Source organism: Ochotona princeps, chromosome 12 (assembly GCF_030435755.1).
Source record: "Ochotona princeps isolate mOchPri1 chromosome 12, mOchPri1.hap1, whole genome shotgun sequence".
NCBI classification, from domain to species: Eukaryota; Metazoa; Chordata; class Mammalia; order Lagomorpha; family Ochotonidae; genus Ochotona; species Ochotona princeps.
The window spans coordinates 48,228,066-48,255,408 of NC_080843.1; the positions used below are offsets into that span (position 1 = coordinate 48,228,066).

Here is a 27,343-nt window from a genome sequence, read left to right on the forward strand (position 1 = left end):
CTTAGATAATGAGAATTTCTTTTCCAAGAACCTTGAATTGATAGCCTTGAATTCTTTTATCTTTTGGAGAATATCCTACTCACTTTAGAGATATATGTTAGCCATTAAAGACCATTTAGAATAGACTGTTAGCTTCTAATTTTACTATCAATATTATTTATTCAGTAGGACCTATACTAATCTTGCTGACAGTAAGAATCTGGCTTCCTTCAAAAGATTAAGTAGTAAGACAGAGCAAAATGTTGTGCAGAGTGCAATTATGCTGACAGGTAATTTGAGTAGATAAGTAATGGCAGGAGGCAGCATTCTTGAGTCCAGGGGAAAACTGCTGCCTGAGCCCAACCAGAAACATTGCCTCAGAAATTATGTATGTGTGTGTATATGTATATGAATATGTATATATCACTTCAAAAAGTATTCCATCAAATCTTTCCTTCATAGTTTTTAAAAAGTCTGTATTAATTCTGTAGTGCTCTGTTATTAAAAAGTTAAAACAACTGGTATTTATTATCTCACACAATTTCTGAAAGCCAGGCATCTCGGAGTAGCTTAGTTGTGTGGGTTTGGCTGAGGTTGTCGCATGAAGCATGTTTAGGATGTCTACCAGTTCTGTGAGTCAGCCTATGGCTGCAGTGCCACTGGAGAATCTGCTTCCAGATCCATTCACAAGGTTGTTGGTCAAGCTCAGTTCTTCAGTGACTAGTGGCCAGAGGCTCAATTTCTTTATCACTTGAGTCTCTTCATAGGGCTGTTGGTTGTATGTCAGCTGTTTCCTGCTTAGGAAGAGGAGCTAAAACTAAATTTTTGCAGAAGCTAATTTCAGCAGTGACATGCCGTCATTTCTGCTGCATGCCATTGATTTGTAGAGTAACCCTGGTACAGTTTGAGTGGTCTACACGAGGGTGCAAACACTCAGTGTCAGGGATTATTGCGAGGATCTTGAGACCGACTATCACAGTTGTCATTTGGTGTTAATTAAAAATCAAATCTTATCAGTTTTTTTGTTTGTGCTTTGCTGTATTTAATGTTACCCATGTGGTGGTTAAGTAGCGTATTAACATTCCAGAAATACTTAGTGAATGTTTGATATATGTTAGGCACTAGGGTTTTATTTTAAGGAGTCTCTAAAAATACTATCTGGACCCTGTCAGTCACTTGCTGAAAACCCATCAGGAAATTATCTCTTGCTGTTTCTTTGCTTTGTAATCTATGTGTTTTAGTTTTTTGGTTTTTTTTTTTTATATTTTACCTACTTTATATGAAAGAATTACAGAGAAAGAGAGGGAGAGATTCAGAGAGAGAGAGAGAAATCATCCATCTCCTGATTTACTCCCCAAATAGCTGCAGCAGTCGGAGCTGGGCTAGTGCAAAGTTGGGAGCCAGCAATTTCTTTCAGGTTTCTCACATGGATGCAGGGCCTTGAGCCATTCCTCACTGCTTTCCCAGGCCATTGACAGGCAACTGGATTGATAGTAAAGGAGCTGGGAATAGAACAAGCAACCTTATGGGATGCCGGCACCATAGGTGGAAGATTAGCTTGCTCTGCCACTGTGCCAGACCCTTTGTTTTAGCATTTCCCTTTTAGATTGTATTTTTTATTTTAAAAACCAGAGTTACTCAGAAGAGACAGAGAGAGGTGGAAATCTTCAATCTGCTGTTTCACTCCCCAAATAAATGCAGTGGCTGCAGATGAACTGATCCAAAGCTAGGAACCAGGAACTTGCTCTAGATCTCCCACATGGGTGCAGGGGCATAAGGGACCACCCTCCACTGCTTTCCCAGACCATTGGCAGGAAGCTGGATGGAAAGTAGAGCAGCTGAAACAGGAACTGATTCCTGCACCATAAGCAGAGGATTAATATGCTACTCCATGGTACCAGCCCCTGCGTTTTAGCTTTATAGAATAATTTCTGTGTTGTAGAATGCTGTTTTATGCAGTTTACATTCATCATTGCATTTGATTGTCACAATAGCCTTGTGAAGAAGTATTATTTCCTTATTTTACAAATGAGCAAAAGTTGTTGTTTCAGAGTCATAGTTTCCCTTCTGTTGTTTCTGAGCCTTCTATTTCTCTGTTTTTTGCTAAAATAACTTCTCTTCTTGTTTTAGGACTCAACTCAGACGTAACATCTGTTTTTCCTTATATTCCTAAGCTGGATTAGCTTCCTTTCTTTTTACGAAAGATGTATTTATTTATTTGAAAGGGAAATAACAAAGAGATTGAGAGAGAGAGAGAATTCATTTCGGGTTTACTGCCCAAATAGCCAAGATAGTTAGCACTGGTTTTGGCTTCAATCAGAAGCCTGGAGCTCCATTTTTATCTCTGAGGTGGGTGGCAGGGACCCAAATACTTGGGCCGTCCTCTGCCGCTTTCCCGGGCACGTTAACATTAGAGGGGAGCTGGAGCAGAAGCAGAGAGCATGGACTCAAATGGGAACTCAGATATGGATTCCTTTGTTACAGGAGGAAGCTTAGCTTAACGTGACACAGTGGAGGTCCCATAGCCTCATTCTTAATTTTCATGATACCATGTGCATTTTTTTAAATTTTGGCACTTACTTTTATATTACTATGTCTTATTTATATACCTGTCTTCTTCATTATATAAATTACAACTAAGAGTTAAAAATTAAAGAGTCAAATAGCTTGGGGCCAGCCCTGATCTACCATATATGAGCTAACTAGACAGTTTACTCTTAGCTTACCTTTCTTGTAGAGAAGTTTTGAAAAAAAGAACACCTTTTCCTGAGATTTTGTTGTGAGAAAAAAATAAAATGTATAATGTGCTTGTTGCTGTACACAGCATTTAATAATGTTGACTGTAAACTCTTAAAGGGCAGAATTAATTTCTTACTGTATACTATGTACTGTACTGTACTTAACCCTTTGTGTTATTTTATTTCATTTCACCACAACCAAATGGGGTAGGTACTACTATTAATGTAATATAGTCTTCTTAACCTGTCCAGGGACTGTGTGAGTGATGGGTGGAGCTGTACAGGGTAGAGTTATTTGTAGGAGCAGAAAACAGCTTGTGAACTTGAAAATAGGCAAAGAAATGTTTGGATAAATTTGGTATAAGGCAAGTGTGAATAGTACATATTTGAATATATAGTTTAAGTACTAACTTCACAAACTATGACTGTCATCCATCAGACTTGTAGAACTTTCTGTTACTCCCAAACAAGTAGACTCTTCCCAGTTTTATTTTTAATCATGAAGTTGAATATTTCTTATTGGATGTGAGTTAAAATAAGTTGATCTGAGTAAATTTTTATTTCTGAAAAAAAATTCTAAATAAAACAAAATTAAAATATATACAAAGGAACATGCCTTACTTCCCAGTGTAGTTGCTAATCACACAAGTTCTGGAAGCAGGTAAACTTGGGTTTTAATCCCTGTTTCACCACTTAGTAGCCATGTAACGTGGGTCAAAGTTGTTAGCTAATTTGCCTCTGGTTCTTTATCTACAAAATGGAGTTAGTACTGTTTCCTACTTTAGACCTACTACAAGGGCTAAACAAAAAAATGTATATAAAATATTTAGCATATTGTAGATGCTTGAGAAGCATTAAACCTGCACTGTTTTTTTAAAGTCAGAGAAGCATGAATTTTGAATTTTGGTAATGAGGGAAGTGAAATAGGAATATGCAGTAGTTAGTGGTAATGACTTTGAATCATTCATTAGTCTTGATTGACAACATCAGATGTAAGAGCTGGTGTTGTGGTGCAATGGTTTAAGCCACCACTTCTGATATTAGCATCATATATCAGAGTGCTGGTTTGATTCCCAGCTCCTGTAAGTCTGATTCAGCTTCCTGTCAATGTACCTGAAAAGTCACTGGATAGTGGCCCAAAGTATTTGGATTCTTTTCACCCATGTGGCAGACCAGCATGGAGTTCCTGGTACCTGACTTCAGCCAAGCCCAGCCTGGTAGTTGTGTCTATTTCAGGAATCAATTAGTGGATCAAAAATGCTTCTTTTTTCCCACTCTGCCTCCTTACCTTGTCTCTTTTACTTGGTCTTTAAAAGAAGTAACTGGATGAATGAATTCCTTTTTAAAAAGAAGATGAGTACCATAGAAAAATTATGGTTGTTACTGTATCTTATTGTGCTACTGAAAGTTTGGATCCACATAGACAGTAATCTGGTGCTTTTGATTCTCCTTATGAAAGTCTTAGCGAAAAAACATGAGGAAAATGACCTTAACTATTACCATTTAATCATAGGATGTTTGTTTTAAACTTACATATCTTGGTCATCAGCATTAATGCCCCTCACATCCACACCACAAGCATGTGTATCTCTAACTCTTGGACCATAACCCACCCTTCGTGTGCTTCTCCATTCAGTCATAACCCTCTCTTGCAGTATTTGGCAATGTGTTGCTGACTTTCGTTATATTCAGACATCACAGTTTCCTTTCGCGAACTTTCATGTCCTGTTCCTCTTTTAATGTCTGATTCTCATACTCTGTTAGTTCCCTTTCTAAAATGAATAATTTCTATGGTGTGAATTTTTCCAGTTAAAAAATATTCACTACTCTTTCATAGCATATTTCTGCCTTTATCATCACATATTTATTTCCTTGCTTATACATAGACTGCCTTATATATAGACTGCCAACATTGTATAGACAAATACAAGATCTCTTTGCTCACCTCTTTAACTAAAGCTTGATACTCTGTGGATACAGTATCACAGATAAGAATATTTCAGTTTTATTCTGGTTTGCCTAAAATGTTCTATAGTACTCCAGTTTATTTTAAAAACATCTTTTAAATAATATGAATTCTGAAATTATTTGCATGTTTATACTTTGTGGCTAAATTGCACATTTTATGTTTATCCTAATATTTGAAGTTTAAAGATGGGGAAAAGAAGTAGCTACAATATATTTAAAGTATCTAGAGTTTATGTAACTAAGAGATTTTCATTTTTAAGGCAGAATTAACCTCAGAGAACTTTAAGCACATTCTCACTGCATATAGTTATTCAGCATGTGTTTATTGAACCCCTCCTGTGTGCCAGGCTGTTGTGAATACTGGAAATACCGTTACATCTTGTATCCCAGTGAGGGAGACAGTTAATAAAAATATAAACAAAAAAATAATATAAATAAATGAACACATTATATAATTTCAGGTACTGATCAGTGCTATGAAGAAAATAAAGCAGAGTTAGGAGCCAATAAGTAGGAATTATGGCTATTTTAGGGAAGATAATCAGAGAAGGCTCTGCTGAGGAGCTGCTGTTGAGGGAACATGCAAATAATGGAAGGGGTGAAGTCAAGGGAGGCTCTGGAGAAAGAGCATTCCTGACAGAGGAAGAGCAGGTTGCAGAGACTCTGAGAGAGGAAGGATCGTGGCACTTCTCATGGATTAGACAGATGACCAGTGTGACTGGTGTCAAATAAGGAGGTGGGGAAAGAGTATGGGTCGTAAAATAGTGAGGGACCAGACCTCATGAGCTGTTATGTAAACCTACATCAAGGAGCTTGGATTTCTCCTAAAGATGACGGGAAGTCACTGGAGGGTTTTGAGTGTAGGAGTTATGGTGAAGACTGACTCAGCTCTGTTGAAGAGAAAGTGAGGCAGGAAGACTGGTGAGTAGTAAGTGTGAAACCAGTTTGAGATATGCTTTTGCAGAAGTGTAGACGGAATGTAATGGTCTGGATTGTAACCACCAGTGTTGTTGGTGATGAAAACGTAGACTTGACGTATAATCTGAAAGTAAAAACCAGCATGACTTGTGACAGTGGTGAATTGGATATAGATAGAGCGTGAGGGGAAGAATATTTCAAGATGGTGCCTTTTAATTTTGTTTTTGCTCTTGCTCTGGGCAAAAGGATGTGTGTGATTTAATGATGCAGAAAGATCTGGGAGGAAGCAGGAGGTTTTTGTGGCACTGGATGGTTAAAAGTTTATTTTATATATAAGCTTCAAGTAAAGATGTTGAGTAAGATGGAGGACAGCAGATGCTTCTGAAATAATCCGTTGAGGTTATCAGCATGTGACAATTTTCAAGGATTGTTTATCTTTGTATGCCTATTTCCTAGCATGAACACTGGTATAAAATATTCAAGTATTAGGTGGATAGATGGATTGCTAGGCACACATTCATACATTGTCCTTGCATTTATAGACATGAATAACAGTCACAACCATAATATCAAATGTTTATATAGCACTCACATTGTGCTAAGCAGTGTTCCCAGTGTTTAATATATATTAAATCACTTAATTCTCAGTGCTGTCATCGATGTCACTTTTATTGTCATCAGTATCTCCACTTCACGGTTAAGTAAGGTGAGTCTTACTAAGGTTAAGCTGCTTGTCCAGGGTCAGGTTCTCCAATAAGTGGCCACAATTTAAACCCATGTGGTATAGCTCAGGAATTTGTGCTTCTCTCCGTGGCAATATACTTCTTCCCATTATCATGACTTACTCATCGTCGTAAAACTTACATCTGTGTAACCACTGTGGTAAACTCATTCTGAAGTGAAACATGAGAACTGTTGGTAGAAGAATGCCACCTTAATCCTTGGAGGAAAAACTACTAATCTAAAGTATATAGTTTAACTTATATCTGAAAAGCAAGTTTAGTGCCTAAAGGGTAGCATGTTTAAGTCCTATTAATTGCATATTTTTCTCATGTTTCAGTGTCTCTACTAAAATGTCTATTGGAGAGAAAATGACAATAGCCTGCTTCTGATGAATTTTATAAGGATACTATCTTTACACACATGTAAAAAATAGAACTAGGAGTTAAGTTTGTTTGGGTAAAAAAATTGAAATCCATGCAGCATTTTTTATAATACACATTTTCTATGAACTTTTTGAAGACCCCTCCTCTCTAGGTTTATAACAAATTGTTTCCAAAAAAAAAAAAAGATTTCAGTTTATCAATGGCAAGAAAATGTAAACTCTGAACATTCAGGAAGAAAAAACTACCTTTGGAAAAAATAAGGGTTTACTTTTTTTCCTCTGTAAATATGAAGTAGCACATTAGCAGAAATGCCACATTGGTAGCGGAGTAGCAGGAACTCAAACTCACACTCTGCTATGGTATACCCGTACCAAAAGCAAAAGTTTAATCTGTGGTGCAACAACTCGAGTCCGCATTTTTTATTTTAAAATTCCTTCTTTGTGCATAGTCTCTGTGTCTCCCTGGTTGCTTTTTGGTTTTGATGCATCCATATTAGAAACTGGCCTGAGATATTAGATTGCCACTGGCATTTGAGTAAACAACTGAAGTTGGAAGCTCAGAGCACCTGGGAAGGGACTGGGAACTGGACGCTGATTTGGAGGGATGATTCCTTAAGAAACCTGCATTTTGTATGTATAGGCCTTTTTTTCTGAGACACATCATATTCCTCAGCTCTGCTGCTTCTGATCTCATGTCTGGAGGATATGCTCCTGGCTGCAGATGTTCTAGGGTCAGGAGACAGGAAGCAGTCAGGCATATACAGTATTCATTATGTAAACTTCTTCTAATCCTCTAGCTTTGAGTGTAGGAACTGCTCTCACTAGTCTGTCAAAGGTCTCAGTCTGGAGGATGTCACTTTATGTTCTCAAAATAAACCTTAAAATTTTTTTTAATCATTAAAAGAAAAGGAAAGCAGAAGGATACCTGAAGGCCTAACTTATTCTGAAGAGTTCTTTCAGCCAATCCCTCTTTTGTTAACTCCACTCTTAAGTTCTCTTTGTTCTTAAGATTTATGTCTTTTAGTCTTGGCATGGTAGCCTAGTGGCTGGGGTCCTTGCCTTACATGTCCTGGGATCCCATATGGGGCTGGTTTGTGTCCCGGCTGCTCCACTTCCTTTCCAGCTCCCTACTTGTGGCCTGGGAAAGCAGTGGAGGATGGCCCATGGCTTTGGGACCCTGCACCTTCATGGGAGACCCAGAGGAAGCTCCTGGCTCCTGGCTTCGGATTGGCTTAGCCCCAGCCGTTGTAGCCACTTGGGGAGGGAACCAGTAGATGGAGGATCTTTCTCTCTTGTCTCTCCTTCTCTCTGACTTTCCAATAAAAATAAGAGGATCTTTAAAAAACAAAAAAGAGTTATGTCTTTTAAAATAATCTCACTCCCATTGTAGTTAGGTTTTAGGAAAAAAAGTTAATGTGTGCATTCAATTTGTTGTTTTTTTTTAATGTTTATTATTTTCATGTACTTGCAAGGCAGAGAGAGAATTGTTTTTTTCCATTTTCTGATTTACTCTCCAAGTGCCCTTGCGAACCAGAGTTATCCTGGTCCAAACCCAGGAGTCCAGAATTCCATTCTCGTCTTCCACATAAGTGGGAAGAACCATGTACCTGAGCCATCATCTGCCATATTGTCTGATTCAAAGCAGAGTAGCTGGGTCCTAAATAGTAACTTCAGTGTAGCATATAAGCATCCCAGGTAGAGACAACCTGTTATGCCACATTACCTACCCCTAAATTTATTTATTATTTGAAAGGAAAAAAAGGGGGAAATTTTTTTTTCCATCCACTGGTTCACTCCCCAAATATCAACAAAAGCTCAGTCGAGCTGAAGCCAGGATCCTGACTCAGGTCTCTTAGACTCAAACTACTTGAAATGCCACCTGCTGCCTCCCATGTGCCCAGTAGCGGGAAGTTGGAGTGGAAACTGGGATGATAATTATTGCCCAGGCACTCTGCTGTGGTAGGCAGGCATCCTGGGCGGTGTCTGTCTCTACCTGCCTATTGCAGTGTCTCTCTCTGCCCTTCAAATAAAAATTTGAAATAAATAAGAAAAGCATAAAGAACACTAGAAGGTTAAAACACGTATGATCCCTCTTTATGGGATCTGCTGCCTACTTGCAGGCAGTCATCCCTAGAATGTTGTTGGTTTTGAAGCACTGTTTTAAATAATTTGTACTGCTATTCTTTTTATGATACTTTAAAAAGTACAATTTGCAAGATTTTGCTTGGTGTGTAGAAATATAATTGTTTTTCCATAACGATTTAATAGAATAAACCTTTTATTCTAATTATTTCTTCATAGACTCTTTTGAGTTTTCTATGTTGACAGTGAGATCATTGATGAGTGATCATTTCTGTTGGTTTTTCTCTCGTAATGCTTTGCCCTTCATTTCTTTCCGTTGTCTCATTGAGCTGCTTGCTACCTCAAGTACGATGTTGAACACAGAGCATCATAAGGAGCATTTTTTACTTGTATCTGATTTGCTTTTTCAGGGGATTGCTTGAACTGTTTCACCACTGTATATAATGTTTGCTGTGAAATTTTTCACTTTAGACTTAATAGAGTGATGAAGTACATTATAGATTTTCTAAAGCTGAGTGTATCTTACAACCTAGGTAAAGTCAACTTAGTCTTGATATGTTCTTATTTTTATTTTAAAGATTTATTTTTACTAATTTGAAAAATAGAGTTACATGAGAGAGAGAGAAAAAGAGAGAGAAATCTTTCATTTACTGATTTACTTCTCGAAAAGTCACAGTGACCAGGGCTGAGCCAGGCCAAAGCCAGGAGCTTAGAACTTTATCCAGGTCTCCCACTGAATAACAGGGGCCCAAACACTTGGTCTGCCATCTGCTGCTTTCCTAGGCACAGTAGAGGGAGCTAGGCCAGAAGTGGAGCTGCTGGGACTCAAACCAGGACTTGTGTGGGATTCTACCTTAGCGAGTGGCAACTTAACGTACTGCACAACAATGCTGTCCCTGACATGTTCTCATTTTAAGCATTACTGATTTGAGTTGCTAATTTTTCTTATTTAGCGTTTTTCTGCATTCTTCAGTGAAATGGGCTGTAATTTGCTTTTTAAAAGATTGTTTTGATAGGTTTTAGTATCAATCATATTGATCTGGAAAATCAAAAACAGAAGGACTGGTGTCCCAGAATAACAGGTAAAGTTGATGCCTACAGTGCCAGCATCCCACATGGGTGCTAGTTTGAATTCCTTTCTACATCTGATTCAGCTAACTGCTAATGTGACTGGGAAAGCAGCGGAAGAAGGTCCATATAGAAAGCCAGTGCCACAGGCAGAGGAGTAGCCTGGTGTGCCACCACACTGATGCTCTGACTTCTTTCTAACATAAGCATTTGAGATTCTGTGATTCCCTGCTACTTGATTAATGTTCACAGTACTCACCATGCCAGAGAATGTGGCTGATATTGACCTAGAAAAATCCTATTATACTAATGATGTTTACTATTATCTTCTTTCATACAGGATTCACCTTTATTTGATCTTATTAAGCAGTCAAAAGACAGAGAAGGACCAGCCGATCATTTTGAATCTTCTTGTCCTCTCAACCTTCCTCTCCAGAATAATCACACTGCAGCAGATATGTAAGTAGAAGGCTTATTATGCCATCCATTCAGATTGCAAACATTCTGAGCAGTTAGTGTGCTTAGGGTACTATCTAGAAACTATAAGGATTACATTTTTGGATAAGGCATTGTTTTAATTTTAAAAATCAAGAATATAGCATAATGACCATGTAGGTCATATAAAATGTTACAGACTCACCTAAGATTGACATAGTATAGCCAGTTTTCATGGTGGAAATGACCATATAGGTAGGCCTTATGCATTGAATATAATTTCTATAAGGAAACTAAAAGGGAGAAAGAATACAGTGTTTGAAGAACTAGACATGATATGAACTCAAATGCCTAACAGCAAGGGAAGCAGGAATCATTTTCAGTACAGATCAGATCATTTGGAGAGAAGTATAGGGTAGCTGTAGGGAATAGTATGTGACATGGATCCACACTATTGATTAGTGAGTAATGCTCATGATAATGTTGAGGATTTACCCTGTGTTGGGCTATTGTCTATGTAGTTCAACTTTTTTTTAATGTTTACATAGTTGATTAGGGTGGGAAGGGTTGAGAATTAGGGGAAAGTGGGTAAGACCATTGTTGCAATTTTTTTTTCTTCTTCTTCCTGTATCTGGGGAAAAGGGGTAGATAAGGGGAGAAGCCGCACCCAGCCTACCAACTGCCTCAGTACATGGGGATGAGGAATGGCCATCCAATGTGGAGCATGCTCTGAGGGTTTTGCTCAAGTGGTTTCGGTAGTTTTAACAAGCTGTCGATCTCGCCAGTTCAAGGATGAGGAAATCCTTCCAAGGGCCACTGGCTAACATAGTCAAACTTAGAGTCTCTATTCATCCAGATATTTGCTGTCAACACTTGGCAAGGGATAGTTGACCAATTTTTTCTGCCCTCCATCTTCTTCTGTGGTACCAGATATCCTCTGCAGGCTCCAATGACAACCATGTGCATCTGGGTGTGCTGTCTACTTCTCCATCTTAACCACCGAGGAGGCCCAATTCTGACATATCTGTTCCATAGTCAGACCACAGCTCCTGTGGTTCTCCCCATAGTTGGGGTTCTGAGTCCAGCAGTTCAGCTGGGGGGATTCCCAAAGAAACCTTATGTGAAGTGATCACAGACCTGACTCTTGTGTGTGCTTGTGTGCTTGCCAATAGAGTCCAGCTCTGTCCGTCACCCACTTCAGCTAACACACACACACTGGTAGTTGCAATTGCTGGGTCAGTTCTGTCTCCAGCCCCGCTTCTTACATAAACCACGGGTGCTGCAGTCCAGAACAACCCTGCTCACCACACACTTGGCCCTCATGTACAACAGTGATAAGTACAGCCTAGTCGAAGTGACCTCTAACATTCCCCAATAGGCCCATCTCCAGCTCTGGCTCCTGTGCTTGCCAGTAAGTGCAGCAGACTGGTCCAGTCTGTCCCACATCCCATTCAGCTCTTGTGCATGTCAATGGGCATTGAAGCCTAGTTCAATCCAACTGACCCCACTATCCAGCCCACATTCATGCCTGTGGGTGCCACCCCTACCACCAGCCCTGATTCTCAGTGCTCACCAATAGGAGTTGCAGCCCATCAGAGAAGTGCTTACAGTTTCCCTACCATAGCCACTCCCAGTCTCAGATATTGTAGACCCACTCTCCAGGTGGTTCTGTGGTCTAACTTGACAGGATTTGCCCCCAATCCCAGCACTTGCCATCTGATGCTGGGGCAGAGCCCAACCGCCTGCACTTACTCTGGCTCACGCATGCACCAGTGGATACTGTTAGCCAGAACCATAGTTGTCAATTCAAAACAATTTCAGGAGGAAAGCCAGAGAAATTTGAAAACACATTTGGTATCAACAAATTGTTCCATAAGCTGGAATTATTTAATGATCTCAATCGTAACTGTTAAAATTAGGCATTCTTTTTTTGTAATTATTTTTTCTAATATGGCAACAATTCCCAGGGAAAGCCTCTTACTGAAATAATTCAATATTATGATATGTGGTTTTTCTATTAGGCTATCATTCTCAGCTTGTATTTAACTAGTCAGCTTATGAATTAAGTATAAAATAACAGATTAATTAGATAAAATCTATCTGGATGTATGTGTATGATCTTGGGGAGGGTGTGTGTGTGTGTGTGATTTTTAGCGAACTTCAAATGAAAATTTTTCCTTTGAATTCATCTAGGTATCTTTCTCCTATGAGATCCCCAAAGAAAAAAAGCTCAACCACACGTGTAAACTCTACTGCGAATGTAGAGCCACAAGCAACCTCAGCTTTCCAGGCCCAGAAGCCATTGAAATCTACCTCCCTTTCACTCTTTTACAAAAAAGGTTAGTAGAGGATTACTTTCAAGAGCATGAACTCTGAAGCCAGTATGACTGGATTCAAATCCTGGCTGTTTTACTTGCTAAGTGTGACCTTGGCGAGTAACTCACTATCTCTAGGCCTCACTTTCTCCACCTGTACAATGGAAAGATAATAACCAGTACCTTATAGTAATAATTTACTGCATTGGATTCTTGAAATAATTGAATGAATTTGTGCATATGCACTGCTTCCCTCATTGCCTAGTACATAATAACCTATCAGAAAGTGTCAAATGTTATTGTTGTTGCATCTGTTGTTGTTAGAGCTTCAAATTAGTGTTTGGAAATATTTGCCCCTGACACTGCTTATGCTATTCCATTGTATGTGTAGAGTTGAGATTATGCAATGTGCCATGTCTAATGTAGACACACATCCCAGATATTTTCAGAAAAATTAAGAAGACAAGTAACCAGATTGTGTAGCATTCTCTGTGTGTCAATATGGCGGGGCAGAAGGTTGATTTGGGTGTGTGTGTGCATTTGTACAAAGGTACACCTACTGGAAGATATTTGAAGGAGAGTGAAAGACCAGTCTCCTTTGTGAAAGTCTTTTTCCTGATTTGATTTGAGTCACAGATGCACTGAGCAATACAGGAGTATCATGAGAACAGTGCATATAACAGTGAGTCTCAAAGTATAGTCCCTAAGCAATAGCAGCCATGTCATCTGGGGAACTTGAAAAGTTGTAAAAATGAAGGTCTGTGGGTTCCACTTCAGGCTTATATAATCAGAAACCCTAGGATAGGGCCCCCAAATTCTCATTTTAACAACTCTCCAGGCAAGTTTGATATATGCTGAAGTGTGAGAACAACTGAAGTAATTGATACTATTTGAAAATTCTAATTGTCCTATATTATACAAATCTTTGAAAAGCACATTTTTTTTAAAGATCTATTTATTTTATACAAAGTCAGATATACAGAGAGGAGGAGAGACAGAGAGGAAGATCTTCCGTCCAATGATTCACTCCCCAAGTGAGCCGCAATGGCCAGTGCACACCGATCCGAGGCCGGGAACCAGGAAACTCTTCCGGGTCTCCCACGCGGTGCAGTGTCCCAAGGCCCCGGGCCGTCCTCAACTGATCTCCCAGGCCACAAGCAGGGAGCTGGATGGGAAGCGGAGCTGTCGGGATTAGAATCGGCGCCCATATGGGATCCTGGAGCATTCAAGGCAAGGACTTTAGCCACTAGGCCATGCCGCTGGGCCCAAGAAAGGCACATTTTTAAGCAAGGTTCTTTAAAGTAGAGGGAAGAAAATTCAGTTTTGTGTATTGCTTTCTATAAAATTTATTTTTGTAGTGTATTTTTATGAGGTTTCTAAATAAATACATTTCACAGTAATGTCACACTCAGGCAGTCCTCAATTCTACCATTTTCTAGAATATATCCATTAGCATTTCACTGAAAAATACATGATTTTGTTTTTTTAGGATTGGAAAAATTAATAGACATTGACAACTCTATTATTTTTAAAAACAACTGGGGCTGGATGCTGTGGTGTAGCAGGTGAAACCACCGACTGACTACACTGTCAGCATCCTATATGGGCACCAGTTTGAATCCTGGATGCTCCACTTCTATCTGCTCTTTCTCTGCCTGGGAAAAGCAGAGGAAGATAGCCCAAAGTACTGGGCCTCTGCACCCATGTGGAAGGTCCAGAAGAAGTTCCTGGCTCATGGTTTCAGACCAGACCAGCTCCAGCCATTGTACCCATTTGGGGAGCGGACCATTAGATGAAAGATATCTCTTAACACATACACTCTAACTCTTTGGAATAATAAAATAAATAAATCTTTCTTAAAAACCAGTATTCCGGGCCCGGCGGCGTGGCCTAGTGGCTAAAGTCCTCGCCTTGAAAGCCCCGGGATCCCATATGGGCACCGGTTCTAATCCCAGCAGCTCCACTTCCCATCCAGCTCCCTGCTTGCAGCCTGGGAAAGCAGTCGAGGACGGCCCAAAGCCTTGGGACCCTGCACCCGCGTGGGAGATCTGGAGGAATTTCCTGGATCCTGGCTTTGGATCGGCATAGCATCAGCCGAGGCGGTCACTTGGGGAGTGAATCATCGGACAGAAGATCTTTCTCACTCACTGTCTCTCCTCCTCTCTGTATATCTGAATTTCCACTAAAAATAAATAAATCTTAAAAAACAAACAAACAGTATTCCTCTTGAATATTGACAGTGTGAACTTCCAGCAGCTGTGATGAGCAATCATCAGTGGAATTGAAGCTTGCCTTTCCTCCTCTTCCTTTCACCTCTTCCCTTTGCCTTCATTTCATGATGTAATAGTTAATTCAGTGTTCTCCCATGTATGTACTTAACACTGTACTAATACTACCGTCTCTCATGTATTCATAAGAATGATAGTGGTGGAGGTGAGGTTACTATTAAATGCTGTCTAGCAACATTAAACCAAGGTACTTCATAAAGTGTGAAAAATCAAAAGGTGTTTTGAGGCAGAAAGTTGTAATCCCTGCATATAAAAGATAATGAACAGTTCATGCATAGAAAAAAGTATGCTTATAGTTGAAAATGAACTGCAACCCTGAAGCACTCCTCTTCCCCCCACAGTGTACCGACTGGCCTATCTCCGACTCAATACCCTATGTGCACGCCTCCTGTCGGAACACCCGGAACTGGAGCACATCATCTGGACCCTTTTCCAACACACTCTGCAAAATGAATATGATCTCATGAGGGATAGGCATTTGGACCAGGTAAGAAAATCAAACACATCTCCTTTCCTCCTCTCTGTTCTTATTAGCTCTGTACTGCCTTCTTAAGACTAGAAATGAGGCCTTAGATTAGCATGTATTCACTTGATGGTTCCCATTTATATTGGCTATAATTCTTACAAATCAGAGCTCAAGAGAATATTTCAATAGCTTATTTAAGAGCATAAAAGATGTCATTTACAGAAAATCACTAAATATTGTATGTCTCTTGGGCTTTTTGTAAGTCACAGTAAGCTAGATTTTATTTTAATACATCAAAATTCATTTTAGTAAAGAAAAAGTGTAAAATTTAGGAATTTATCTAAAACTGTTTATTCAGTGACTCATACTTGGTCACAGTGTATAATCCTGTTTCCCTGGATTCAGCTTGTTATTTTGTTGAAGATTTTGGCAGCTGTAATCATGAGAGATATCATTTTTTTTATAATGTCTTAATTAGGTCTTATCTAGTAGAATTTATTAGCAAAGCCCTTGGTCCTGGGATTTTGTTTATGAAGAGTTTTTCATCACCAATTCAAGCTCAGATTTTCTATTTCTTATTGAGTTGACCTTGGTAGTTTGTGATATTCCAGAAACTTTTCCATTTCATCTCAGTTACCCGTTTTGTTGGTATATGGTTGTTTTAGATAATATTTTTCATCGTTTTATTTCTGTAGAGTTGTTAGTAATGTTCCCAGCAAGAATGATGTTTTGGGCAGGAGATGGTTTTGTTCCATTAAAGTATAGTTTGAAATTTATACATTTTATTTTTAAAATTATTTACTTGGAGAAAATTTTAAAAGTAACTTATTAAAAAAAAATAAGAGACAGAGAGACCTTCCTTCCATTGCTTGTTCGCCCGCTAAGTGCTCACAGCAGCCCAGCTGAGCCAGACTGAAGCAAGAATCAGGAATTTAACTTAGGTTTCTTATGTGGGTGGCAGAGATAAATCACTGAAGCTATTACCTACCCATATCCCAGGGTGTGTATTAGCAGGGAGTTGGGATCAGTACCAGAGCTGGGACACAAACTCAGATCTTCCAGTGTGGAATGTTAGTTGTAACTGCTGGCCAACAAGCCACCCTAACATGTGTATTTTACAAGAGCTGATTTGGATGCATAAATTCTAGTACTTTGGACTTTTTAAGTAGATCCTTATTGCTTTATGTTTCTACTGCTTTCCATAATGTAGAAACCTTGTCATGCCAAGGATTTCTAGAGAGAAATCTCTGAAATCAAGAGAGAGGTACCTCAGGTAAAACATTAAAGTAGAAGAAAATGTAAGTTAGCAAAGTGGATCCTGAATGACACTCTAAATGGGAGAAATAGTAGATTTGAGCAGGCGGGATGCTGAGTAAAGGATACTGAGTAGCTATATTTGGCAGGAGATGTGAACTCAGATGTTGCAGGAGTGATGATACATAAATTAGGCAATAACAATAAAGACATTTTGATGCTTTAAAGTCACAGGGGATATTTCAATTTTTTATTGAAATGCTGTATGCATACAAAAAATCCATGTGTCAAAAGGATGTGTGTACATCTTAAATCCAGCAGCTGAACCCACATGTGTCAAGAGCATCCACATCAAGAAATAGCACTATCCGCGTGGATCTGCGCTTCTGCAGTCACTGCATCCCTCTGACTGCTGTTACCATCAGCTGTGTTCCATATTGTTTTACATCATGGTTTTAATCATTCTCATACCTGGAGCAAGTGATGGTTCTCAGAAACATTTAAGAAGCCAAAGTAAGGGTAATTTACAAGTCAGGTAGTTAGTCCTGGATAATTGAGAATTATCTATTTGTATTTTGATTTTTAAACATAATTTAGGTTAAACAAGTCACATAGACTTTCAGATTGGGCTTGGAATAGAACAAAATAACCTTGTAGGAAATTAAATTACCCTTTCTTAAAGCCAAATTAAAAGTCACAGTGATTTTTAGGAAAAAACCTGTGTAATAAAATATTAACTGTTTTTATATCACTCTTATTTATTAGATCATGATGTGTTCCATGTATGGTATATGCAAAGTGAAGAATATAGATCTAAAATTCAAAATCATTGTGACAGCATACAAAGATCTTCCTCATGCTGTTCAGGAGGTGAGTAACCTTTGATGGCAAATTTTATGGTAAGATAAGTTCCATATCCATAATGCAAATAATTTTCATTATTAATCAGATCATATGTTCAGACCTTATTAAGTAAGTATGTAAATCAGGATTTATTGTGGTTTATTGACTACTTGTTTCTAAAGTGTATTGGAAAGCTAGGGCAAGTTGTAACATTTTGCAAATCCATAGTTGTTCTTCTCCCCCTAGCTTTATTGGAGAATCAGAGAGCCAGAGAAAAAGATACAGACTGACAGACACAGAGGGATTACCTGTGTTGCAGGCAACAGTTGTATTTGCTATGCCACAACATTGGCCTATGAACTTTTTTTCTGAATCCATTCCTTTTTGATATCAACATACTGTAAAGTTCCTGTGCTTTTCTCTAAGATTTTAATAAAACCTAATTATTCAAAAATTATAACAATTTTGCTGAGTATCTGCTTCTTGCAATGGGATAATACATATTTCTTGAATCTTTGCACCTAACAGCAAGAAAATACAAGCCAAAGAATATGGTTGCAATGTTTTCTTTTTGAAGATTTTTTAAAAATGTATTGGAAAGGCAAAATGACAGAGAGAAGGACAAACACAGAGAAAAGAGATTCTCAATCCGCTGCTTTACTCCCTGAATGGCCACAACAGCAGGGCTGGCTCAGGCTGAAGCAAGGAGCCTGGAACTCCATCTGCATCCCACACATGGCTAGCAGGCACTCAGGTGCTTGAGCTGACCTCTGTTGCTTTCACAGGTGCATTAGCAGGGAGCTAGACTGGAAACAGAGCAACTGGGACTCAAACTGCTGCTTTGATATGGGATGCCTCTATTGTAACAAATGCTTAATTCTCTGTGTCAGTACATGGGCCCCATGTACTTTTGCTCCTTTTCGCTCTGCCTCCTGGCTGCTTTTCTGGATCGTTTTTGTGATACTTTGCTTCTTTTAGAGCACCTACAAACTAAGTCTAAGGAGGCTTTTTCCTATATAATAGATGCTTCTTACTGGATAAATAAAATTACAAAATATTGTGAAATTAAACCTAATGAGAGGAGTTCCCATATTCATTTAACCTGTGTCTCTATTGTTGTTCCTCAGACATTCAAACGTGTTTTAATAAGAGAAGAAGAGTATGACTCCATTATAGTATTCTACAACTCGGTCTTCATGCAGAAGCTGAAAACAAATATTTTGCAGTATGCTTCCACCAGGGTATGATGAAAGTTTCCTTTGATTGGGATTATGTAATTGTAAAGCAGTGAATGCCACTGACACATGAAATAATCTGCTTCTTTGTTTTGCTCTAGCCCCCTACCTTGTCACCAATACCTCACATTCCTCGAAGCCCTTACAAATTTTCTAGTTCCCCCTTACGGCTTCCTGGGGGGAATATCTACATATCACCTTTGAAGAGTCCATATAAAATTTCAGAAGGTCTGCCAACACCAACAAAAATGACACCAAGATCAAGGTTTGTGTTTTTAATTTAGGGATGTAGAAAAGAATAAGAGTATCATTTTAGTCCAGGCATAAAAACATCAAGATATCTTTGTTTAAAATGAGCTAAACTCCCGAGTCTGTCATTTCTTTGTTTATATTGAGTGATACTATAGAATTTGGAGGAAAAGAAAACTTACTTGGGTATGTATGCACATTTGCTCTTAGCTTGCCTGGCTGCTGGGGTCTCATGTTGTAGATAGCTTGAGAACCAAATGGGTTTATATGTTTGAAAACATTTTCACATTTTTGTAAGTAGCCAGTCTGCTAAACATTGTAGAGTATATTAGTTTTAGAATTTTTATTGTATAATTTTTAGGTGTCCTGTAAACTCCCTTTGGACTCTACTCATTTTGCTTATTATAAAAATGGGATGATTTACTAAATGTAGATGACTGACAATTAAGTATTTAGATGTCCATCCTCTTTCATCCATGGCCATCTTGTATTACCCTGAGCGAGTCTCTGTCTGTACTTCAGGAGGGTGCTGTGGACCAGGGAAATGACGTGTGAAGCTATTTAAATTCTCAGATGAAAGGTTCAGTGCAGCTACAAATCATTATATTATCTTCCACATCCAGCTGCAAGTACTCTCTGGCTTTGAAGTGCTTCAGTTGACTAATTATATGTTATCATGGGCTAGTTGAAACTGACTTTATTTGTCTAAAGTAGGAGGCAGATTAACTAGTATAATTAATGTAGTCTCATCTCAGAAATTGTTAGACCATACAGTTGCACCTAATGAGCAAGAAAAACAAATAAACATAAGGGACTATATTAATGAACCTTCTAGAAAATACAAATAATGCATCTCTGGAAGATTTCAAACTCTACAGAAAAAAATATGAAGTAAAAAATTGGTAGTATGCTGCACCCCTGTATCTTTAGTTATTTGGTGTTTGTATAGTTATATATCTTTATAGTGATGTCTACTATTATAAGCTTTTAGGATGTCATGCTGTGTTTATTTAAATAAGTGTACACAGTTCCTCACCATCACATGTAGATGTATGCTCAGATGGTTTTTCTGATGATAATTATTCCACATTTCAATCAAAATGAGGACAGTTTGCTAATTCTAGTGAAATCAATTATCTGTTGGTATTCTTCAGCAAAAAAAGTCACCAAATGGGTGACTTTTATGAAAAGTCAAAACTGTAAATGATTAATCAGATATTAAGAAGGATTTTAGCCCTCTATTAATCTAATATTTGTAGATACTCTAGTTAATCAAGTATGTTTACATGTAATAATGGCTATTTGTCAAGGATGTAAAATATAGTAGCAATCTGTGGGTTCACTAGTTCTATGTTTATATTTTCAGGTCTCTTATTCCAGTATAAAGCTGTTTGTCAGCATTAATGTAAGAACACACATTGTTTAGTTCAAACAAGGACTAGTAACTCTCTCTGTTTCTAGGGTATCTGAGAAATAACTTACTATACATCAATATCTACTAATTAGAATTCTGATTATTGTTTAATACTGTAAATTTTAGCAGATATAACTTAAATTTTGCATGACAAAATGCGAAAGAAATTTTATAATTTACCCATGGATTTATGAAGAATCAAATAAGGATAAACCTAAAACCTTCTTTTACCACCTTTAAAGTGTGGATTTTGGCAGAATATGTCCTCGCAGGCTCACAGTTCTCTGTAAAACTCTGAGTATTTGGTTAGACTAGCACTGTTACAGTAAGCCCCTACTGAATACAATTTAACAGCGGTTCTAATGTAAAAGCAGTCGTTGATTTGGAGTTGCTGACAGTCCAGAATGAAGTGTGTATGTTCCTCTCTGCACAGTACTTTACTGTATGATTTCCATTACTGATTTATATTTCATCTTCACTTGACAGAATCTTAGTTTCAATTGGTGAATCATTTGGGGTAAGTATTTTCTTTCTGTGAAATACAATGGTATACATTTTAACCATAAGGAATAAGATATTTCTATGATTTGAATTTATAAGTTCTATTATTATTCTATTCTTCAAATACTCATCTAGGCATTTTGCATGTATGTCTTATAAAAGTATATCAGTTTTGTGTTCAAATAATAATTATAAATCATCCTCATAATTGATGAGCTTCAGAAATGATGTTCAGACATTCCTTCAAGCTTGTGTAATAGCTACATACACATTTATGTACATATACACATATGTCTGTGAGATGGTTTTAATAATAACACTTCTGACTCTGAATGTGTGGGGTTATTTTCTCAAACCAGTCTATTATTCAGTTGTGTAGACACAACTGAGTGTCTTGCAGTTAATTCCCTTTTGTTTTGCTTTTTTTATGGTTACTTATTTACTTGCAAGGCAGGGTTATACATCACCTTCTATCCACTGGTTCACTGCCCAAATGGCCACAACATCTGGGCCTAGCTCAAGGCGAGAGCCTAGAATAAACTGTATGACTTGTCAATATAATAACCATCATGTAAATTTAAAAGTGTCCACTGGACCCATCACTTCTTAACAATTCTTGTGACCATCCCTCTAGTTATATAATATTCTTAAGAAAACGAAAAAAGACTGACAAAACAAGCACTGTTGTTCTAACTTTGGCTGTTTCTGAGAAGTAGCCCAGGTTCTGTGTGTGGGGTGAATTTGAAAAATGAGGAACCAGAACCTTCCCAGGGATGGTCAGGGTTATTGACAAACAGTGGAGCTTTATAGAGTGCCCCTTTAGGTGGGGCAGAATTAGTTACGGTTACTCTGATTTTCAAATTTGTTATACATCTTACTTGGTCCAGTAGAGCTAAAAATTAAAATGAAGAGATTACACCTGCCTACTTTTTTTTTTTGACACCCTTCACAGTTTGGGATTGCCAACTATAAAAAGTGACCACATAATGATTTAAAATAATGAACTCTGTACTTTGTAGACTTCTGAAAAGTTCCAGAAAATAAACCAGATGGTATGTAACAGCGACCGGGTGCTCAAAAGAAGTGCTGAAGGAAGCAACCCTCCTAAACCTCTGAAAAAATTACGTTTCGATATTGAAGGGACAGATGAAGCAGATGGAAGGTAGGAACCATGGCAGAGTGTTTCCTGGGACTTGAGCCGGTCACCTGAGCCAGAGGCCAGCACTGCCCTGGCTCCACCAAGGCCTGTCAGGCCAGCTTTGTTTGGAAATTGTGAGAATGGCTCAAAATTATATCTATGCATATAGTCCAATGTTTAAAACACCAAAAAATCTTATACCACCAAAATTCAGTGAAGATACCAGGTATTGCAAAGCTGTTTCATTTATTTCTATTTATTATTTATGTTTATTATATATTTATATATACAAGGGTATGTATATATTTATAGCTATTGATAAAATAATGTTAGCTTTAACATTAGATTTAAAGATGTTCACTTGTGAGAAAATATCAACTACTATTTCTATAAGAACTATTGGAACAATACATGGAATCATAAATTTGTGGCATTTATACTTAAATGGTTAGTTTATAAACCTTTGAAATTAAAAGCTCCCACTTGCACACCTGTGTGCACACACACACACACACACCACAAAAGAAGTCTTCGAAAGCACAGTAGTTACTGGAAGTTGGAGTTCTCCATGCATGCATATGTAAATGAAGTGTTTTGCATTTTTTACATCTGCAGTAAACATCTAGCAGGGGAGTCAAAATTTCAACTGAAACTCGCAGAAATGAGTAAGTACTCAGCTTTTCACCTTATGCAAATGAAAGAATTAATTGTTTACCTTGCAGAAAGTGTTTTCACTTTTTTTTTATAAAAGAATACACATAAATATTTCCTTCAACTGGCAGACTGATTCATGTGTTTAAAGTGTAACTCGGTCAACAACATACTGTTTACCTATGTACATCGGGGATGCAGTGCGATGCAAAGTAAAGGCTACATTCACCCTTTCTAAAATCGTTGGTGTGGAAAAACCAAGAAGTGAAGCCCTGCTTGACCACAGCTTCAACACAAAATTACTGTGTTTAGAAAATATTCCAGAATAGCAGAACTGTAATGAGGAACTCGGAGTATTAGATACAGGCGTAAACCTGTCATATCTAAATTGTATCACTCTTATTAAAGAATGATCTTTTAGAAGTAAACATTTAGCCTAATGCTTAGAGACACTGCTCAAGACACCTGTGTCCTGCATTAGAGTACCTGGGTTCAACATATTAATTTTGTGAGGTCAGATTTTCAGTAAGATTTTTTTCCCCAGTTATTCAGAGTAATATAAATTTGGAATGTTAAGATGTTTGGGCAAATGGAATCCTATTCTGAGTAACTCTGAGAATGGAATCCTATTCTGAATAACTCTGAGACTGTAAAAAAAAAAGTCAATACAAATATGGTGAATAGAGATCATCTTAGGAAAGAAATGTTCATTAACTGTTACTAGATTATATCTGATAGGTAGCTGTGGCAGTGAGTATGACATTTCCTGATACTTAGTGCCAGATCCATTAATAGGAAAAGGAACTGAAAAAAATTTCAGGAAATAAGATATTCGAGCTATCATTTCTAGGTTATAGGACGCATCAGAAAGAACAATAAGCTGAGAACAGGCTTTCAACACGTCTTTGTAGATATAAACTGAAATACCAATTAGTTAGAATAATATCTTAAACTTTTTTAAATTATTTATTTGAAAGGCAGAAATACAAAGAAATAGAGGGTGAGACAGAGTTCTTTCATCCACTGGTTCAGTCCCCAAATGGCCACAACAGCAGGAGCTGGGCCAGCCCAAAGCCAGGAGTCAAGAGCTTCCTCCTGGTTTTCCATAGAGGTTCAGGGGCCAAAGCAGTTTGGCCAACCTCCACTGCCTTCCCAGGAATGTGAACAGGAAGCTGGACTAGAAGTGGAACAGCTGGAACTCAACCCGGAACTGATGCCCTTATGGGTGCCAGCACCGCAGGTGGCAGCTTTACTTGCTATGCCACAAAGCCACCCCCCAGGGCCTTTTCTGCATGAATTTTTGTGTTACAGTTAAAGTTAAATATATCAAACGTTTAAATGTATTTAGATTTTTTTCACTAAAAACTATATTCTGTCTTTAACTTTTGAATACTTGTGATTCCTCCCTACCCCCGAAGTACGTAAAAATAGACATGAAGCTTCTAATCAATATCAAGGCTTAAAAACATGGAAACATTTTGGAGCCCACAAATATGCATTTTAAATGAGCAGAATAGTGTGAAAACAAGCATGCCTGTTTTCTGAGGGTTCAGTTGCTGAAGGAGGTACACACTTGGCTGTGATGGTGTTTCCTCAACCAGGTCGGAGGTCGCGGAGCCTTTCTGAAGCTGAGAAAACTGGAGACTAGCAATTTACACCGAAGGCCGACCAAGACATTCCCCAGGTTGCTTTTTAGCTGGTCTCAAAAAAAAGATTGTCTCTAAAGACTGGGTTGTCCAGAGTGGAAGACCAGAAAGGGGAGGACTAGAACAAATTGACTGTTTTCTTTCCTCTCCAAGTAAGAATGTTCTTTGTACTTCTTCATAAAGAGCTGTCCACCTCTAAAATCCATCTGAGGATTTTTAAATGATTTAAACCAAATGTTCAAGGTTAATCAATATTGTAGCTAATACTGTTCTTTTTTTATTTAAAAAAAAAAAGAGGTAAACTTATCTGAAAGAGTTATAGAGAAGGAAAGACAAAGAAAAAGAGAAAGAAATCGTCTACCCATTGGTTCACTCCCCAAATGGCCACGGTGGCTGGGGCAAGGACAGGCCAGAGCTAGCAGCCAGGAGCTTCATCTCAGTATGCCGCGTAGGCGGCAGGTTCTCACATGCGTGGGCCATCTCCTGCTACCTTGCAGATGCATTAGCAGAGCTGGATAGGAAGAGGAGCAGCCAGGACTTGAACTGGCACCCAGACAGGCTGCCCGCATCACAGGCAGCAGCTGTATCACAGCTGGCTGCAGTACTGTATGGGCCTGGTTTAGTTGAGATGTGAGCTGAAGCCTCTACAGTAGCTGCAAGACAGGACCTGGCACAAGGATTCCCCAATTTGAGCAGCATCCCAAACTCAACCTCATTATCTCCAGACCAGTGCTCTACAAAGTCCCCGAGTGTGGAAGACCATCTTTGGAGGAAGCGGGGCAGAAAAAAATATTAGAAGTTATGCTTTATCCCCTTCTTTCATAGTGTTTGGAGTACGTGTTTTATGATTGTACACACTTGCAAACATGCATACCTACATAAACACATATATACATAGCACACATATTTAGCAGTTTATGCTTAGAAATAGTTTTGTTGCCAGGAATTGATTTTTTAAAAATTGGAGGCTCCTGCTTTTGTAAAGTCCTGAGCTCCATCAATCAGATATATGTATAGCAGCTCCTTCCAACTTAACCAGCACCATCCGTGCTAGTTAACAGTTCTCTGTCTTTCTTCCAGCATCTACTCGAACACGAATGCAAAAGCAGAAAATGAATGATAGCATGGATACCTCAAATAAGGAAGAAAAGTGAGGATCTCAGGAGCTTGGTGGGCACTTTGTACACTTCTGCCTCTCATGATGTGACTATGTCTCCCACGTTGTTTGTGACCATATTTAATATTTTCAGCTCTTTTTGTGGACAAAAAACATGCAAATCCAAGTTGAATATATGCATTGGCAATTCCTAAGCTACTGCAATGGGATATATGTTGTTTCTGTGCAGGATTGAAAATCTTGTGTAAATCCTGTTAATTAAAACTTTGTGGCAGATACTCCCATTTCCACGTAGTTCTGCTTAGCGGGTAGTGAGGATAGCCCAGCAGCAGAAATCCTGACAACTTAGGACTCTGACTCTCTTGGCTACTTTGCCTTCTCTTGTAGCAAATATATGGTGTTTGCTCTTGCTTCTATTAATTTATATGTATATTTTTAAATTTAACACAAACATCCCTAGAAAAATGTGTCCTCTCTTCTGAATGCAGTCTAACTGCCCATTCACCCAAATTATTTTGAACTCTTCTTAAACCAGATAACTGTTATAAACCAGGAAAAAAATACTGATTTTTACACATTAGACTTTATTTTACTATTGGAATCTGACGCACTATGTGCTTGTTTTATAATTTTAGGTCTTAAAATACACACAAAAGGTAAAATGTAAACATGATATTGTCATACTACAGACACAGATTTCATACCTCAGAATTTGTAAGAATTTATTTGCTTCATCCGAGTCATGCTTTATAATGGGGGATTACTGATAGTGTTTTTTTTAACCATTCAGATCACTGAATTTACTACCATCTATTACTTGAATCAGCAAAGATTTCTGGCTAGAGCTTTGCTGAAGAGGACCTTACCACAGCTTATCCTAAGTGCACTTCTAACATTTTTGGGTCCTAAAGAATCGAGACACAAATTAACTTCATTCCATAAACAGACTGTTAACAATAAGGGCCTTAATTGTTGTTGCTTTTTTTTTTTTTTTTTTTGAGATTTGTGTAATTGCATTTCAACAACTATTTCACCCTCCCTCCTAAATCTGGGAAGGTTTACATTTTTCTCTGAAATGGTACATGTCTTCCATATATCTTTTGAAGTGGCAGTTGTCTGTTTTTTTTTTTTTTTTAAGTCAGCATGATCTAACACTGGCCACACTGTCTAATCCAAAATTGCAAGTAAAACTAATAGTAAGCATCAACTCTTACATAAGCACCACTCTTTCTATTTGACTTTTGTGCAAAAGCTTCAAATTAAAATAGCTGCATTGGAAAAAGAGGCGCTTTCTCCATTCCTTACACCTGAGGGTATATTTAAACTATCGTGTGTGATTAACTTATTTAGAAGTGGTATAATTTAAAGTAGGTAATATTTAAGATAGCAGCTAGCTTTAGGAAAAATCACTTTGTCTAGACTCAATTCTTTTGAAAAAAATCTGATCTGTTAGGAAACAAAATTTTTATTTTGTGCTCAGTTAAATCTTAAACTCACTATGTTGCAGTTATCTCAGAACAAAGGCACTAGAAAGCTTTATCCCATCTCATTAGTTTTTGCATGAATATCATACCAATCAGTAAGTTTTAGCTTAAGAGCTTACCGTATTTCTGGATATTTTGCTAATAAGTTCACAATAGAATTAGTGGCAATTCTAGGAACTTCGAAGATCGTGTATTGGAATTTCTTAAGTAAGGCTTTAGGTAATGCTTTATTGCTGTTTTGTATTGGTTAAAACTGTACATTTAAATCGCTATGTTACTATTTTCTACAAGCAATAGTTAGTCTATTTTAAAATAAATTAGCTCAGAGTCTGACGTTGTGTTCTTTGAATTCATTGCATCAACATTTTCTCTGTATGTAAACTCTAGTATCCTATCCATTCATAGCCCTTAATGGATTTTCTATCCTGATAAGTCCCAGGTTTAACCTC

At 38.0% G+C, this 27,343-nt stretch overlaps 1 protein-coding gene across 2 annotated transcripts in view; it reads left to right on the forward strand.

Moving 5' to 3' along the window:
- The window catches only part of RB1 (RB transcriptional corepressor 1), a 123,716-nt gene extending 96,489 nt beyond the window's left edge, over positions 1-27,227 (forward strand). Inside the window, exons 18-27 of one of the 2 annotated variants that reach the window (XM_058670761.1) lie at positions 10,199-10,317; positions 12,487-12,632; positions 15,238-15,383; positions 17,382-17,486; positions 18,587-18,700; positions 18,796-18,959; positions 20,844-20,874; positions 21,878-22,020; positions 22,612-22,661; positions 25,355-27,227. In XM_058670761.1, coding sequence (XP_058526744.1) covers positions 10,199-10,317; positions 12,487-12,632; positions 15,238-15,383; positions 17,382-17,486; positions 18,587-18,700; positions 18,796-18,959; positions 20,844-20,874; positions 21,878-22,020; positions 22,612-22,661; positions 25,355-25,413 — 1,077 coding nt within the window. In that variant the 3' untranslated portion in view covers positions 25,414-27,227. The remainder of the gene's footprint in view (positions 1-10,198; positions 10,318-12,486; positions 12,633-15,237; positions 15,384-17,381; positions 17,487-18,586; positions 18,701-18,795; positions 18,960-20,843; positions 20,875-21,877; positions 22,021-22,611; positions 22,662-25,354) is intronic. The other variant, XM_004577482.4, reaches the window with a different exon arrangement.
- The last annotated feature ends 116 nt before the right edge of the window (positions 27,228-27,343 follow it).